The sequence below is a fragment of the Manacus vitellinus genome, unplaced genomic scaffold (assembly GCF_001715985.3).
Source record: "Manacus vitellinus isolate BGI_N305 unplaced genomic scaffold, ASM171598v3 scaffold_45_pilon, whole genome shotgun sequence".
Lineage (NCBI taxonomy): Eukaryota > Metazoa > Chordata > Aves > Passeriformes > Pipridae > Manacus > Manacus vitellinus.
This window is the reverse complement of record NW_021940571.1, coordinates 5181812-5198880: the sequence shown is the minus strand read 5'-3', so window position 1 is coordinate 5198880 and position 17069 is coordinate 5181812. Positions and strand designations below refer to the sequence as shown.

The 17069-nt window shown below is 41.0% G+C and overlaps 1 protein-coding gene across 1 annotated transcript in view; it reads left to right on the top strand.

Moving 5' to 3' along the window:
• Positions 1–14027, top strand: part of NCEH1 (neutral cholesterol ester hydrolase 1) — a 24937-nt gene extending 10910 nt beyond the window's left edge. Inside the window, exons 2-5 of the mRNA XM_029962325.1 lie at positions 3137–3371; positions 5239–5308; positions 7715–7886; positions 9314–14027. Coding sequence (XP_029818185.1) covers positions 3137–3371; positions 5239–5308; positions 7715–7886; positions 9314–9931 — 1095 coding nt within the window. The 3' untranslated portion in view covers positions 9932–14027. The remainder of the gene's footprint in view (positions 1–3136; positions 3372–5238; positions 5309–7714; positions 7887–9313) is intronic.
• The last annotated feature ends 3042 nt before the right edge of the window (positions 14028–17069 follow it).

Sequence of the window (17069 nt, the reverse complement as noted above, 5' to 3'; positions counted from 1 at the left end):
CCTTCCCTTCCCTTCCCTTCCCTTCCCTTCCCTTCCCTTCCCTTCCCTTCCCTTCCCACACACATAATTCCCACATATATTTAAGTGCTATATTTGATAGCCTGCAACAGCCCTGCAGGTTGTAACAGGAAAGGTGGTAAAAATCACAAATACCAGCAAAGATCAAACCTGTAATTGCTCACATGAGATGAAGATTCCAGTTTTATACTGGATTTAAGGCAATCCAGCTATGGACTGCTGCCAAAAGGGCTGGTCCCATCCTTTGCCCTGCTCCTTCTTCCCTGCCTTGGGGTATCAGTAAGATGGTGACATGGTTGAAGTTTAGTTTTTCCTCTGGTTTTGCTGGGTTCAGATTGAGCTGGTGCAGCAAGGTCATGATCTGAGGCTTCTGTTTATTAGTGCCACCACAAGAAAGGTGCCAGGGAAGCACAGCCATTGGGATGGGTGCATCTTCTGCCAGGGGTATATCTATATTACAGAGTGCTAAGATATTTTATATATATTTTAAATATTTATAGAGAAAAAAGAATTTTATTTTTAAGAGCTTTGGGCAAGACTAGCTGTTTGCCAGCAAAAAGTGCAATCCTGGTGCCTTTATAAATAACAAGCCAGTAGGCTGATTAGATGGATCTACTTACAAATAATCTGTGTAATAAGTGCTTGGCAAAAAAACTGCCTATGCCTGACAAATAATTAGGACTGTTGCCCTGATGTAGAAAGCATCTCTTCCAGGTTTATGGATTCTTGGAAAGAGTGGTCTATTTCAGGAAAAACAGACATGAAAGAGTGTGGTAACCTGCAGATGGCCAGGGTGCTCTGAGGTTTGAAGAGCAGGGCAAAACACTTCCCGGTAAACACCACTAAATAGCCTTGAAAACAAAACATTCCTGATTCCAGGGAACATGTGGTAATCTTGTCTACAAAGAGTGTGAACTAAAGTGGGAAAAAGCAAAAATGAGACATCTACTGCAGCACAGTCAGCCTAAAAAAAAAAATCTACTAAAACATTGTTTTCCCTGGCAGTATTTCTAAAACTGCTTCCCAGTGTTTACCTTCCCTGGGAACCTCCATAGGGCACAGGGAGGATCAGACCTTTATCTGGTTACATCGGTGGCAGCCCAACAAATGGTGTGCCAAATTATTAATAGATGTATTGCTCTTCAGATTTCAAACTAGAACTGGGTTTTCCTGTGGGAATTTTAAGTAATGGTGGGAGAAAAGCACGGGCTGAAACTCATGAGATACAAACAGCCTTGTGAATTCAGGATTTCTTCCTGCCAGGTGGATACTTTGTGTTTCTTCTCCCAGAGAAAAGCCTTACAGTATGAAGAAATGATATTCCATCTAAAAAGCAGCAAACATTTTAAAATTTGGATTCCCACCAAACCATCTCAGCAGGGTGACATTACCACAAGTCAAAGCAAGAAAATAAAGTAGTTTTTGCAAATTTTGGGAGTGGATTCCTCTCCCAGCTCACATAACAGCTCATTGTATTTGGCATAGTTTTTAAAAAAAATAAATATCAAAGCTTGTCTTTTTTCTACAGCAATGTAGAAAGTGGAAATGGGGCTGTGCAGGGCCTTTTCTGAAAGCAAATATTTCAGTTTTTTTACATTCAAACTAATTAAGACAGAGAAAAAAATTACATGTAAGAGGTTGTAGCTATAGGAGACAGATCTGCTTTGGCAGGGATGCTGATGAGTGCTTCAAAACTTGCTTTTCCTCTGGAGGTGGGGGTGTGTGCGCAGTTTTTGTGCCTGTTAAACTATGGCAACTATCTGTTCTTCACCTTGTGAATGTGGTTAGACCGGTACCTGGGTGACCCCATCGCTCAGGTGTCAGCATCTTTAATTCATTGGAGCAGTTGCACTGCAGTAGTGGGACTGGCAGAATGAAAACAGCAAAGTGGTTGTGTGTAGGAAGGCTCTATATAACAGTACACCTCTTGTTCCAAGTATTTGGCATCTGTTCATAAAATAAAAGGTCCCAGCTGGCAGTTTTCCTCATGGTAGTGTTCCTACAGGTGTCCACTGGGTATATATATTACTTTTAACTCCCAGCTCAATTGCCTGCAAAAAGTTGCACAAAAGGCTTAGCTGATTTTACAGTTTCTGAGCTTCATCACTAGGACAGAGATTAACTTTTCAAAAGGGGAAAACCCCCCCACTACTTTTTCTTTTTAATGGCCTGCCTGGACATCATAGTCCCTGCAGTCCTTTGGCTCACCTTTTGCCACCCCTTCTGCACCATCCAGGGAATGGGAACAAGTGTGCACCACAAATACTGTGCAGGTCATATGTGGGGAGCAGGTTGTGACCATTTCAGCTGGAGGAGTGCCTTGAATGGTTCACTGAGAGAAACAGGTTTCTAATCTGTTCAGGGCAAGATTTTAAAAATAAACATGAAAATAAAAGTACTGAGTAGCCAAAGGGGATAAAATCTGTCTCCTCCTACTGTAAGGGGAAAGAAAGATCAGATCATTCTTCATTTTCGTGGTGTTTTACCCCCACAGAAAAGTAACACACTTGAGTCTCTGGGGTTGGAAAAAAGTAGCATTAACCTACTGTTGTTCTTGGATAGTGTTTCAGATCCTTCCCAATTCAGCAGGAAAACACAGGAAAAGACAATAAACATCCTTACACTCCTTTAAGACCATTCCTGTTTTCAAATTTCTTTGCAGTCTTTGGGAACTTTCTTAATTTGGAAGCAGAAAGACTTAGGCTTTGGGGATACCTTTCCACCAAAAAACATTGCCTGTGTGGTATTGCCCTCTGCTGGCACCAGTCTGTGGAGCTTCACAGGTCCCACAGTGGAACATGCTGGTGAGGTTTGTCCCCTTCCAAGGTGTCTTTCAGAGGGCCTGAGTGCTCCTTCACAGTTGTGGTCCACGAATTGCTCATGGCTTGATTTTTTCTGACAACAGAAAATCTTGTATGGACAGCTTTTTGTTTTAATAAAACTTTAGAAGCACTAAAGGTCCTTGATAATAATTCATTTTCCAGTGAATATTCTAAGAATCCATATTCAGTTTCATGTAGGACCTGCCCTTTGAAGACAGCTACATTAAACCTCAGTGTGGTATCATATGATATGCTCTGAAGTAACAGAAATTTTTCTTCTTCTTTTTCCCCCCTAGGGCCACCTGATTCACTATCTGAGATTCAGCCATCACTTGATAGTTCTGAATTATTTGATTTCTACCTTTGATTTGTACCAACTGGAGTCTGTCTCCTCTGAAGACATTAAAGTCACAGATGCTGTTTTTGACGGTGTGGAAGTCAGAGTGTTTGAACCTCCTGCCAGGGGAGATGAAAGCCTCAAGCGCGGCGTTGTTTACATCCATGGAGGGGGCTGGGCCTTGGCAAGTGCAAGTAGGTGTCTGCCAGTAATTAAATAGGGTTCTGGTCTGCTTTTCTCCTAGCAGAAAAAGCCAAAAGCTCTTTTTCCTGCCAGGAATGACAAGTATGCTGAATACCTGAATTCAGTAGTAACTGTCTCCACTCTGGTAGATCAGTTCTAAGGAGAGAGGGAGAAAAACATCATGAACACACAGTAAAATATCTTATCTGCACATGAGCTGCGAAAGGACGAAAAGGTTAATTTTGTTACATCCTGAGAGGACAAAATAGCTTATTATTTAAATTCCTGGGATGCCTGAATGGGCTTCTTGGGCCAGTCCCCCACTTTCTGTGGTCATGTGCACGAGTCAATCCTTGGTGATCAGGATCCAGTGACTATCCAGTGTAAGGGGTTTGCCGGATTTTCACAGAATAATTAGCAGAAGAGTGAGCTGATCAACACTGCATGTGACAGCCTTGATGATGTTTGGTTGTTAAATAACACCTATCTGGGAATACACATTGCTGAGCACAGACAATGGGCAGCACAAGGGAAACACGTAGAGGTTGGTTCCTGTCCCATGGTCTGGCCTCCTGCCCTAGGGAACCACAGCCACCACGACATAATTACCTTGAAAATAAATGCTGTTTACTGCAATTAACTTGAGAACCACAAATATGATCTGAGAAAGCAAGGATAAGGTAATCACTGATCCCTTCCACATCCTACTGGAGGAAAACAGCCTTGGGAGGAGAATGGGCAGTGTGGTTCCTGTGGCTGCTCTGAGATCCAGATCTGATAAGATTCTTCTCCCTTTTCCTTCCCCATTGCTCCTGTCATATCCTGAATTCCATACAGCCCTGATGCCTTCTGTGGCTTCCTCCATAGGAAAAGAATATTTTAGGGGTTTACTGAAATGATCCAAAACACAGACTATATTGACTCCATTTGAACTATGCATGTACAAGTCATTTAGACCATGATTTAAGTGAAATTTAGGTTCCTAAATAACTTCAAAATCTGGCCTTTACCTGCCTTTGGAAATCCCAGTCTCTTTGTCCTGTAGTCCTGTAGCAGTTAAACATTTTACTCCTCTTCCTACGGAGGAATTGTGCTTTGAGATGGATTTTCTTAGCCCTGCCTAAGCATTATTTGTTAACCTCCTGCCTGCCTCATTTGTTCTTTAACAGTTTGCATATGACTCTTGTTGTACAAAAAGTTCATATTAAATTGCAGTGCTTTGTCTGGGTGATTATAATTTGGCTATGTCAGATGTATCCTGAGTCCAAGGCACAGAAGTTAATGACACAATTGCTACACCTAAATATTAAATTCTCAGTCTAGATACTTCAGGAAACATTTAGTGTCTCAGTATATTTTATAGTACCAGGAACCAACGATTAACTAACTGGAAAGGAACAAAATTAAAGATAATCAATCCTCTGATAAATAGGATAGCTGTGATTAATCCTCCCTTAAATGAGTAGCTCAGTTGACATTAATGGGGAGATTCATTTGAGTCAAAGCAATGCATGCTATAATAAAATGAACCACAAGCAGTGACTCATACAGTGATGACTGTCTCTGGATGCTAATGCCCCCAAAGCACTGGGTACCTTAAATTTTGCCCAACTGAGAGAATTGTGATAGGTGGGTGAAATGACGTGCCTCAAGTCACCAAGAAACAGATGAAGAAGGAAACATTAGGCTGCAGGGCTTCTGAAGACATGAATTATGTTCCCTCTGCTGCAGTGTGCATTTGGCACTTGATCATTTGCAAGCTGATCTCATTTACTTTGTTTATATTTGCGTGATATTTGTATATTTTCTGGGAAGGCTCAGGTGCAGCTTTGTGACTATTGACTCTTATGTCCCTAACACTATGTCCTTTCATGCCAGGAACAAGCCTTTACATCAACCTCTGCAGAATCATGGCTGACTCTCTGAACGCTGTTGTTGTCTCTATTGAGTGAGTAATCTAAAGCTAATCAATTAATTTTAAGGTATTAGAAATATGTAACATAGTTCTTTTAGCTTTTGCCTTGTCACTGGCTTGTGTATAAGGCTTTAACTTGGACAATAATTCTCTATACCAGTCTGATATTCTTATCCTTTAAAAATTGCAACAAAATGGCATGATATTAAAAAAATCATTTGGGTTCCTAATTATTTTAGAGGTCATTTTAGAAGACAGAAGTGTGGGAAAAGAAAGTAGCACTGAATTCAAATACTAAATAGCAGTGTTAGTGCATCTTGCAGTTTTACCTGCATATAAAAAGTGTAGCTAAAACCTGAGATCACTCAAATACCAAGTTATGATTCTGTAAATACTTGTGAACTTTAAAAACAATCAAACAAATAAAATCAAACTCGTTTGGACATGATTTGTACCTGAAAGAGGGCTGAACCACATGTCTGTGCCTCCTCATGTAGAAAGAGGGACTTTTTCCATCCTCAATGGCCACTCCCACTACTGCAAAGTATATTACTAATATTATATTTAATGTTTATATATGTATCATACTAAATATATCCATATTAAATCCCCCACAAGTCTGTCTATAACTCACAGTTTCTAAGCCATATTGAGGAAGGGTCTGCCACATAAAAATTATCAAATCATTTTACCCCTGCTCATTAACCAGAATACACTCTGGGGTCTGGCAGTTTTCTATTGCTTTCTCAATCTCCCACTGTTCCAGTCACCTCTTTTAAGCCTTGTGCTTCCCTCAAGATCAGAAAACTGCCAGACAACAGAGAAGCAGGGCTGCTTTTTTAACACCTTGAACAATTCCATGGCAAACAAACCTCTCACTAGCTAACTGCATTACCTAGATGGCTCCAGCTTGATTGGTACTGTTCCCATCTTTATTGTCACCTTCAATATTTTCTTTTGCAAACCCAATCACTTAATATAATTATCAAGTTTTCCACTTGCAATTTGTTACATACCAAGCTTTGTGATCTAATTGCGACTTTATTATATGGAGTTGATGTTACTCATTTGATACTCGTTATAGTGTACTTTAAAGGGTTGCCTTTTCTTTTCTCTTTTTTTTTTTTTTTACTGCTTCGGTTTTTATTAGTAGAGATAATGAAAACTAAAAAAAAATCAGTTGTTGGTTATTCCAGACGAGCAGCAATCACAGTATTGAAAAGTTCCTTATTGTTCGTTTTCTGATTTGTGCTGGTATAATTCTGCCTATTGCTCTGAGTTACTATTTACCTCTTCTCTTTAACCATTATATCCTTCAGTCAAGGTGTTTGTTCTCAATTAGTCAAGTCTAATTAGATTTCTCATTGGTTTAATTGCTCGTCTCACTTTCACAATCTAAGCACAGTCAGTTACACAGCTTTGCACGGAGTTCCCAAAGGACACTCTCACATTCCTATATGTGCAAGATATAGATTTCTTTCCGAAGGCAGGTCACAATTGGAGCGTGAAACTTGTAATCTAAGTTTAAAATTTATTCTGCGTATGAAAGTTCTTTTAGCTTACAGTCTAAAATTAGCTTAAAATCAGAAAACTGAATTTTGGTTTGCTTGGCTCTACTGAGAATGTGTAAAAGCTGTTGTTTGAAAAGCTACAAACAGAAGACGTGCTTTGTAGCATAACTCTGAGATTTCAAGTTATTCAGTAAATACAGAGAGACTTCTTCTGCACTGTTGTTTAGAAGCTGAGAAAACCTCATGTCTGGGATTCAGCTGCTGGCTGCTCCTGGCAGACTGTTTGCTCTCTCTGTCCCTCAGCCTACCCACCTGCCCAGTGGGTATATTTCTGCTCCTCTCCTTGACAAAGGAAAGGAATTATCAGATCTGTTGCATTGGAGCAAATTGGTATTACTCAATTTTTTGGCTCTTGTTCATTTCATGGCACAAGAGGTGCATACAAGGTTTGTTTTCTCCTGAGCATGGGTTAAAATTTGGGGAACAGAACTGCTTAGGTGTTTGACTCAGCGGAGTCTGTTGGGTGAATATGATTTACTCTCCTTCATACTCATTAAGGTGGGAATTTGGATCAAAACCAGACTGAGTGTAATGACTCCCTTGCCAAGGGTGTCTTAAGTATTAATTTTTATAATGCATGAGGAAATCCTCTATTGGGAAATCCTAGGAAAGTGCTGCACAGTTTTATACTATCTTGGTGTTATTTATATCTAGTAGGTTCATTTTAATCTTTCTGAATAGTTATAATTAATCTAACATTAATTATAAGAGTAGGTTTTACATAAGTATTACACACCTCCTACTTTCCCTGTAGTATTTATCCTAATGAAATAGTCATTTCCAGTAAGGATTACCTGATATCACCTGTTAATCCTGAAGGAGAGGTACAGTGATGGTAATAATTGTCTCTCATCCCTTTGTTTTGTAGATACAGGCTGATTCCCAAGGCGTGCTTCCCCGAGCAGTACCACGACGCTCTTCGTGCTACAAAGCATTTCTTGCAGCCTGATGTCTTAGCTGAGTATTCAGTTGACCCAAGTCGAATTGCAATCTCTGGTGACAGCGCAGGAGGAAATTTGGCAGCTGCTGTGTGCCAGCAGGTAACATCCAGTGTCTGCTCTGTGTTGCAGTACAACAGCCCGGGTCAGCCATGCAGGGAGACTGATGGATTCTTTGTGCTGCATCAACACAAGGTGATGTGCCAGCCCTAAAAGCAGGATGGTACAAAGCCAGCAGATCACAATATGAATCACTTAGGGTCCCTTCCACCTCAGAGTATTCTGAGAAATTTCTGTCTTGCTACAGTTACGAGTTGTTATGGACCAGATTTTAAAAGCAAGCAGCTAAACAAGTTTTTTTTTTACCCATTTTGCTGGTTAACTCTTTATTTTTCTAAGTGGGCATAATTTATCAATATAGCTTCCTATTTCTTAGATAATTGTCTCTGAAAATGTGTTTTTATTTCTTTCAGATACAAATGAAGAACAAAAAAGTACAATAAATGATGCTTAATTCTTCTGCTAAATTTTCTTCCTGTAGCATTTTGCAATTTTAAGGAATTTTTTTTTTTGTATATCTGCAGTTTAAATGTAAATTAAATCTGAATTTGATCTAGTAAAGAGTTTAAAGGCAGCCTGGGGCAAGTAATAATATTTTTCATGGTTGAGTGAAATATTATTATTACTAACTTTCCTATTGCCATAACCCTTAGTGATAAGAAACCAGATACCATGTCCAGACAATTAATTATCATGACAACCTTGCAATATTGAATTAGGGTGAAAAAATTAATAAGAGGCAATTACAATAAAAGTTTCATTGTTGAGGACTGATAAACATGATAATACCATGTTTTGGAAAAAGCATTCCTAATTCAATTTTCTGATGTATACTTCTTTTTAAACAAGATAAGATACAATAGAAAATTGAGTATCCTGTGTAGAAGATGAAACAAAGAGTTTGCTGACTCTTCCAGAAAGACAACTGGGGGCACCAAATGAATAATTGGTAGACTCAAATGAAATGCAAGTGGCAGTGTCAATTCAGACACAAAGAGGTACTTCTGCGCTTGGTGAGCCTTTGCTAGAGTAAACCCTGGATGCCAACAATCTGCCTTTGATGAAAAAAAAAAACAGTTAGATCAATTCATGGAAGAAAAATCCATGAAAAGCTGTTAAGAGCATGAGCAGCTCCTTTAATTCAGGAAATCCTTCAGCTGCCACTTGTTAAACTGGGCACTGTGTTAGAGAAATGCCACTTTACACTCTTTTTTTTTTTTAATCTTGTTACAACCTTCAGTAAACTTCTGTCACTGATTTCTGTTGGGAACAGGATACTGGGTCTGCCTGATGGCCATGTTACAAGAGGAGAGGAGGTTAAGGCTGATGATACTTCAGACCAAAGAGCCACATTACGTGTATAAGGGCAGAATTCAGCCTGAAAATTGTCAAATGAACGTTCACTTGTATGAAATTCTACACTAATATATGTTTAATATTGCAATTCTGTGCTCTGTTTTTCCCCACAGCTTAGCAAAGAGGAGGATTTGACCGTCACACCGAAACTGCAGGCCTTAATTTATCCAGTCCTTCAGGCGTTTGACTTCAATACACCCTCTTACCAGCAGAACAGGAATATGCCCGTTCTTCCTCGCCATGTCATGATCAACTACTGGCTGTATTATTTCAATGGTAACCACGACCTGGCTCACGCACTGCTGATCAACAACCACACCGCTCTGGACGTTGGCCAAGCTCTGTCCTTCAGGGGACGCCTGAACTGGACGTCTCTGCTGCCGCCGTCGTTCAAAAAGGACTACAAGCCCGTGGTGCAAACCACGGGCACGGCCGAGATCATCCAGAAGATGCCAGCGCTGCTGGACGTGCGGGCAGTGCCGCTGCTGGCAGACAACGAGACGCTGCAGCTGCAGCCCAAGACGTACGTGCTGACGTGCGAGAACGACGTGCTGCGGGACGACGGGGCCATGTACGCCAAGCGCCTGGAGAACGCGGGCGTGGACGTCACGCTCGACCACTTCCACAACTGCTTCCACGGCTGCATGATATTCACCCTCTGGCCCACTGACTTCTCTGCGGCCTTCCAGACCAGGAGCAGCTACATCAAATGGCTGGATGAAAACCTCTGAAGAGAGAGGGTTCCTCTGGAAGGCACGGGGCAGTGAGGCTCTGGTGTCAGTTCCTGCAGGAGAGCAAATAGTGAAAAAGTGCACTTTTCCAAATTCTGACTTCATCGTTCAGCTGCGGCTGCTGGGGGTGCAGACCACTAACTGCAGCGTTTATTAGCTCCATTGGCCTTGACCAGAAAAGTGTTTTGAGAAATATTTTTTCAAACTTCAATTTTTTTTCCACCTTGTTTCAGATGACTATTGCCAAACATAAACAAATTTTGAGCAGGGAGATCAGCATTCCTGTAGGATTCTTAACTGGCTGCAACATTCAAGCTTTGATTCTTAATTAGGCACAAAGGCTGGGGTTTTCAAGTGATGTGAGATAAAGCTACATCTCAATATGTAAAAATGGGAGCTAGTTTGCAGCAGTGCTGGGCATCTGATGTTACAGTGTGAGCACTCACCTTTGACAGCAGAGCCATGCATTTGAATGACAAGCATGGATTTAGGTGATGGCTTTTAGGCACATAGACAAATGGCTCATTTAAATAAAAAAAAATAGCTCTTCTGGGCAGTTGAGATGATGCTGGGTAAGTCCCTTAGCCAAACAGGTAATTCAGCTTTGGAATTTGGTCTTTACTACCTTTTAGTTATTTATATTTTAAAAAAGGACTAAATATATTTTCAATAAAAAGTATGATGGAATACACACAAATATGTAGGGTAAAATAAAATGTGTAGCAGCACAATCCAGATTTCTTAGGTGAATGACCTTCAAAGCTGCTACTTATTTGGCTAAAGAATGTGACTTCATCTGTGTTTAAAGCCTCAGTTGTACGACTCCTTACAGAAAATACTGAGCTTACTACAAATAATCTGCTGTGTGGTTTGCACTAATGTTTGTAATTATTAGTAGGTTTTTGTTCATTAACTTTTCCTTTGTGCTTGTAGTCTTAATTGTATTTCCTGCTTCCTGGAAGGAGGGAAGCAAGCAAATAGAAGTGGTCTCCAATATATAGGGAAGATTTAAACCTGAGCTTTGCAGCTGAGCTTTGTCTGTCTTGTAGACTGACCCAAAACACTAGGTAAGCTGATCTTGCTATTGAGGAGCAAATCTCTACAGTTTGAGCCAATCTGTAAAGTTCAGACAGGCAGGACAGGGGAGAGAGCCCATTTGTGTCAGTATATATTGTCCAGGGTGCAGCAGCAATGATAGTTGTGTCAAAAGCCCAGTGTTCCTGGGCAAAAAAGAGAGAAGGGTAGATTAAATTCATCCTCAGCTTTATCACAGACTCCCTGTAGGACCCCAGGAGAACAAAAGCAATCTCTTTATGCTCCACTTCTGCAAGGGAGGGAGTAGTAATTTCCTACCTCACAAAGGAGCTGTGAAGCTGAATTCACAGGTGTGTGGGAAGCACAGGGATATGAATGTAACTGGCAGGCAACAACTCCCAGAGCTTTTGACTTTCCAAGATTGGGCTTGGAGCAGCCTGTCCCACAGCTGGAGTGCTGCTGGGTTGTGTGTCCTCCTGGGCAGTTGGCTCATCCCTGTCTTGGCTCCTATCTAAGTACCCCAAGGTGAGGCTTCTTGGCCCTTGGAGATCATAACAGATTTCATCAGAGCATTTCTTATGGTAGGATTCTGAAAAGTTCTTTTTAAAAAATCCAGACCAGGTACTGGTAGATCGAAATGCCTTCTGACATTTAAAATATATAGAACAGACCATTTTCACTGGGATTTAAAATAAGAAAATGGCTTTGCTGAATCACTGCTTCCTAGAAACATCAGGTTATTAAGTGGTTGTATGTGTTAAGAAAGGCTATTAAGGAGGCAAGGCCTGGATGTCAGCTCAGTCATGCAGGCCAAAACTCATTCCCAGCATAGGTTCACACGGAGATCACAAGGCAAAGCTTTTTCAACAGTGGCCCAGATTCTTCTTCCATTTAGCTCGTTACAAAGACTCGGTGGAATTAGAGCAGCCAAGTGACAATCTGAATCAGCATAAATTTTGATCAAGATATCCAATTAACACCGCAGAAGAATTCAAGCTTTTTTTCTGGATTCAAACCCTCTTTCCTCCTTTTCCCCTATAAACACAACTAAAGTAGATAGAATTTATGCTTAAAACAGACAGCAACCAAAGTTACGTCTATTCAAAAGACAAATTACTAATCTGCCCCAGAGTCCTTTTCCATTATATGGAGACAGCTACATTTGCATTACTTTAAACTATCACTAAAATAGTAAAAAAAAAATACTGACAACAGGCTTCTTCCTGAATTTCCCACTTGAAGAGCAGACCAAGTCAGAAAAGATGTAATTTATATCTACTTGCTGTCATTAAAAGATAGTATAACTGTAGTACTCGAAAAAAAGTGGTTAATATTCCTATAAATCCTATAATAATTAAGTTTTCCTGAGAGCTGTCTGCAAAGCTTTAGCTCAGCATTTGTTTATAGCTAAGTTATGAATATCTGCTATGAACTTATAATATAATTGCTGCTGGTTTTTTAAACTGAAATGAAAGGGAGAGCTGGAATATATATGTTCATGGAGTCGGTTGTAAATTTCCTTCATGCACTGAAGCACAATTAAGTCCTGGCACAAGAAATCGTAGTAAGTTTATAACTGGAGTGAACATGTTTACTAAGTCATCACCAGCCTGGTGCGACACCCGAGATGGCAGCACAGTGTGGATGGGATGTTACAGTATTAACTACTTCTGTCAAAGTATCTTGACTACTTTTGTCTTGCAGCCATGTGGTTCAATACATGACAGCTGCAAAGATAAGTGATGGATCCTACAACATAGAAAAAGAGGTCTGAGTTCCAGCTCTGAAAAGACCTTTAGTATACAGCTGCACAAGACACTTCATCACATTCAGTGTAAACCTTGAAATGTTAGTCCGAACTCAGCTTTCCTCCTCCTTTGCTTTATTCTCCTTTGCACGCAGTCCCCGTGCCCGAAACTGAAAGTTTAGGGTTGTTTCCAGCCGTGCTGCTGCAAGCTCCTAGAAACAGCACTAACTCAGGATTAGGGAAAGCTGATGCCCGAAAGCAAGGGATTAAGGTTAATCCATGTTGCAACATCTCGATTTGTTCATGTGTTTTCCTCCTTCTCCAAGTGTTTCCTCAGGCGTAATTAGCACCTTCATCCCTTAGTTGTTTCACAAAGCGGTTTAGGGCACTTTGCACGTTGTAGGATCAGACCAGGTGTTTGTAACAATATTTCACCTGTGCATGGTAGAGTCAGTCTTGTAAAAGGAAATACGCTGTAAGTTTGTCTGCTTATCCTTTCCTTAAATGAATGAGTATGGCTAGCTACCATTTTAAGATAGCTTTTCTTCCCATCCTACAATTAGACTTTATCTCTCTATTGCAAGAAAGCTTTAAAAAAAATAATAAAAAAAAAAAGCAAAGACGACTTGCATAACAACCTGTAGTCATTCATATCCTGCTTTCATGGACCTGAGCACTATATTAGTAGGTTCCCGGTATTTTGGCCAATATTTGAGACATAAATTGAGGTTTTTGTCTCCCTAATTTAGGACCTCTTAAAGTATGTGTGTTCAGCATTTCTGGAAGCTCTGACCTGTTTAAAGATTCATAATGCATAAAAATCACAAATAAGTTGAATTTCCTAACCTTAATCTAAATAATTCTAAAATTGCATCCCCAGCCAAAGCAGAAAGGCCATTGTGGGTTTTAAGCCCTACAAATAAAAAGAAATGCTTTTTCTTTAAAATGTTGTTTTGTAGCATTTGGGCCTCTGTATTTTTTTAATCTCTTACCAAACTTTATTAGAAACTTTTTAAAATAAAATAAAAACATTAGAACTAGATAAACTTGAGTTAAACCTTTTAAGCTGCTATGATCTGTAACAGTGAAGTTAAAAAAAAAACCAGCTGGTTTAATGTTCTCATATTTATGATGTTCAAAACCCCAAAGTACAACATACTTGATGTGAATGCATTCAATATCTTATGCATGACTGATTTTTGCTTTTTTTCCCAGAGCAGGGGAGAAATTTGTAAGATCTAATTACCAGTGTGATTTGAGATGTGCTATGAAAATGAAGAACAAATAAATAAAGTGAAATATGTCTATGATTTATGTCTTTTTCACAGGACCACTGATTTTGTATTTCTGAACACTTCCATTTTGATTTCTGGTTGTTTTCAAGGCAGGAAGCCTTGCCTGTGCATCTGTGGGCTGCAAGGGTTACTTCCTCCTTCTTTGTTTCTGCCAAATGATTAATAGTGACCACATCTGCTGGTGCTGAAGAGTGCATTGTACCTGCTCTAGTGCTGTTGTTCTCTTTCCAGATAAACAGCAGAGCTCATGTTCTCCATTCATTTTTATATTAATAGGTTATGCATATGTTTTAGCCAGTGAAAGTCCAGGTTCCTTTTTCATTCCTATTTGCCTTCCTTTCACATTCTTTCTTTCTGAACTGTAACCCATTTTCTGTCCTGATCTCTCATTTATTGATGATCACAGGAGCATTGCTTTTGAAATATCCTAATGTGGGGGTTTGCCATTTTGTCCAGCAGGCTCCTGTGACGTTCACAGAATATAAAGCTTTCCACCTGCTGAAAAAAATGGTGTGGGGGGAAAAAGCTTCAAAGGACTTATAACCCTATTTTTTAAGCCAGCAGGAGTCATACTCCTGCTTGCATTAAATTGAATGCATTAAAAATAGCCAGGGCCTCATAGAACATTTTTTTCCAGTCGTGTTTTCTTAGATGTCATAAAACATCTGACTGTGCAATGCTTGGCAAGCCCAGGGCAGTGCCTCCCACAGCCGGGTGCGGCCGTGCAGTGCATCCCGTGCCTTGGTGGTGCTGGAGCTGGATGTCCCTGTTCCCACTGCAGCACCCTATTTCCCACCTCCCACCCTCACCTGGAGCAGCAGAAGGTTCCTGGTGAGGCTGTGACTGACCCAGGTGTCCCTCCAGCCCACAGGGCCTCGTGCCTCTGTATCCAGAAATCCCAACCTTCTCCTGCATCCCACCTGGCTGGGCACTGCTCTTTGCCTCACACTTAGAAAACTCTTTGGAGCTGGGCCAGTGTTTTGTTTTGTTCATCCTCAGGGGAGGCACACATTCTCTCCTTGCTCTTACTTCCAGTTTTTCTGGCGCTAATCCAATGGCATTTATTTGTTTTATAAATGTTGTCCAAATAGCTGCCAGCACATCATTAATATAAGACTAAATTTACCCCTAAGGCAAATTTAGTATTTTTTCACAATGATTTTCTACAGCATTTTAAAGTGTTTATCAACTATTCAGGAGAAACACAAGCAAAAGAAAACAAAAAAACAATAAATCCTGTAATCACTGCTTTAAAACCATTTCTACAGAAATTTTATTTTAAATAACTTTTTCTGACTTTATATAATCTAGAGAACGCTAAATATTTATATTATAACCTCTTTTTCTTTTTTGAAACAGAATCTCTACAAACAACAGCACTTCCCATCATAAGACATTCTAGGGGTATAGGAGAGGCAGTTTGTTAAAGGAGAGAATATATGGAGAGACCTAAACCATCAAAAATAATTGGTGCTATAGAAAACTACCTCTCTCACAAACACTGTGCCAGTATCAGGACAGGTGCAGTACACTCAGTGCCATTGAGACATGGGATTCAGGGTGTGGTGGAGCAATAAAGGGAATTCTTACGGTTAACCTAGGAATTTCATTACCATCTAATTTCAGTCTGAGGTTTTTAATTAAGAGATAATAATTCACACTTATAGCCAGCAGAGGGAGCGTTTAAAGCAAAGACTGGTTTGAAAAGGTGCAGCACATTTCTAAAACCACACTATAACACCGAAAGTGTAATCTGTGGGAACTGCACCAAAACATTTGTGGCAGCCCAGCCGTGACTTGTGAATTCATGCACAGACAAGGCAGAAAAGTCACACTAATGGGAAATTCCTCAGATTTCTTGCAGAAAAACCCAAACAAACAACCTCCTCATAACCACTCCATGCCAGGGATGCCCCTGAAGTGTCCAAGGCCAGGTTGGACGGGGCTTGGAGCAACCTAGTCTAGTGGAAGGTGTCCCTGCCCATGGCAGGGGGTTGGAATGAGATAAGCTTTAAGGTCTCTTCCAACCCAAACCATTCTGTCATCCTGTGATTCTGTGATTCCTCAGCAGGAATCATTCAGCCCTCGGAATGCCCTAAGGGGTTTTTTTAGGTAATCTGGCTGTTAGTTCAGATTCAGTGACCCAGATGGGGTATGTGAAGTTATCTAGGTCTCACCGCAGCTGCCCGTGCATGTCTCCCATCTGCAGAGCTGAAAGGGTGGGGGAGTGCGCCAAGGGGAAGTCTGCTTCCCTGTGCCCAGGGAATGGCTACGTGGTTGTGGAGGGCTGTATTTGCAGGGTTATATCCACTGCCTTCACAGATACTTGGCTGTGTCAGTGAGGGATGCACAGAGGCATAGCAGCATCTCCAAAAACCTACGGAGAGCTGTTAGTGCCCCTGGAAATGGTGCATTTTGGCCCCCAAGAGTACTACCTGGAAAAGCGTGGCTATTTCTGCCCTTATGCCATGGCATTTCTGCTCTTTTAATGGTGCATAAGGCAACTCATTGTTTGAAAAAAAGCAATTTTTACAGCCCTTGTACACCCTGCTGTTGATTCTGTGGGGAGGAGAGGGCCCCTCTGAGAGCTCCAGCAGCAAAGCAGCTCTGATGCTCTGCTCTGGGGCCTGTGACAGCCTGGGTTACTTGGCACAGCCAGCTGCTGTTTGGGTTATTTTAGCTGTCAGATGAGTTCCCTTTGATGTTTTCCACATTCAGCCACGTGCAGACACTCCACACCGCCTTACCTGCCGTCGCATCCTCTGCTCCAGCGCTTTCCTCCTCCCTGTGCCGATAACACGTTGTCGGTTATGGAGCACTGCAAAGGCAGAACAGCTCAGCAAAGCAGCAGCATACATTTAGTATGACTGTATCCACTTATAAGGGTCTTTTTCCTCCCCAAAAAATCCCATGCTGAGCAGCATGCAAAGGCAGGAGCCAGACACACTGCCTCAGCCCCCTGTGCAGCCGGAGAGGCTGGGCAGGAGGGGTCAGGGCCTGTGCCCAGCCTTGGCGCTCCAAAGACCTCTGAGTTTCCTTTTGCATTCCTATTTTTCATCAC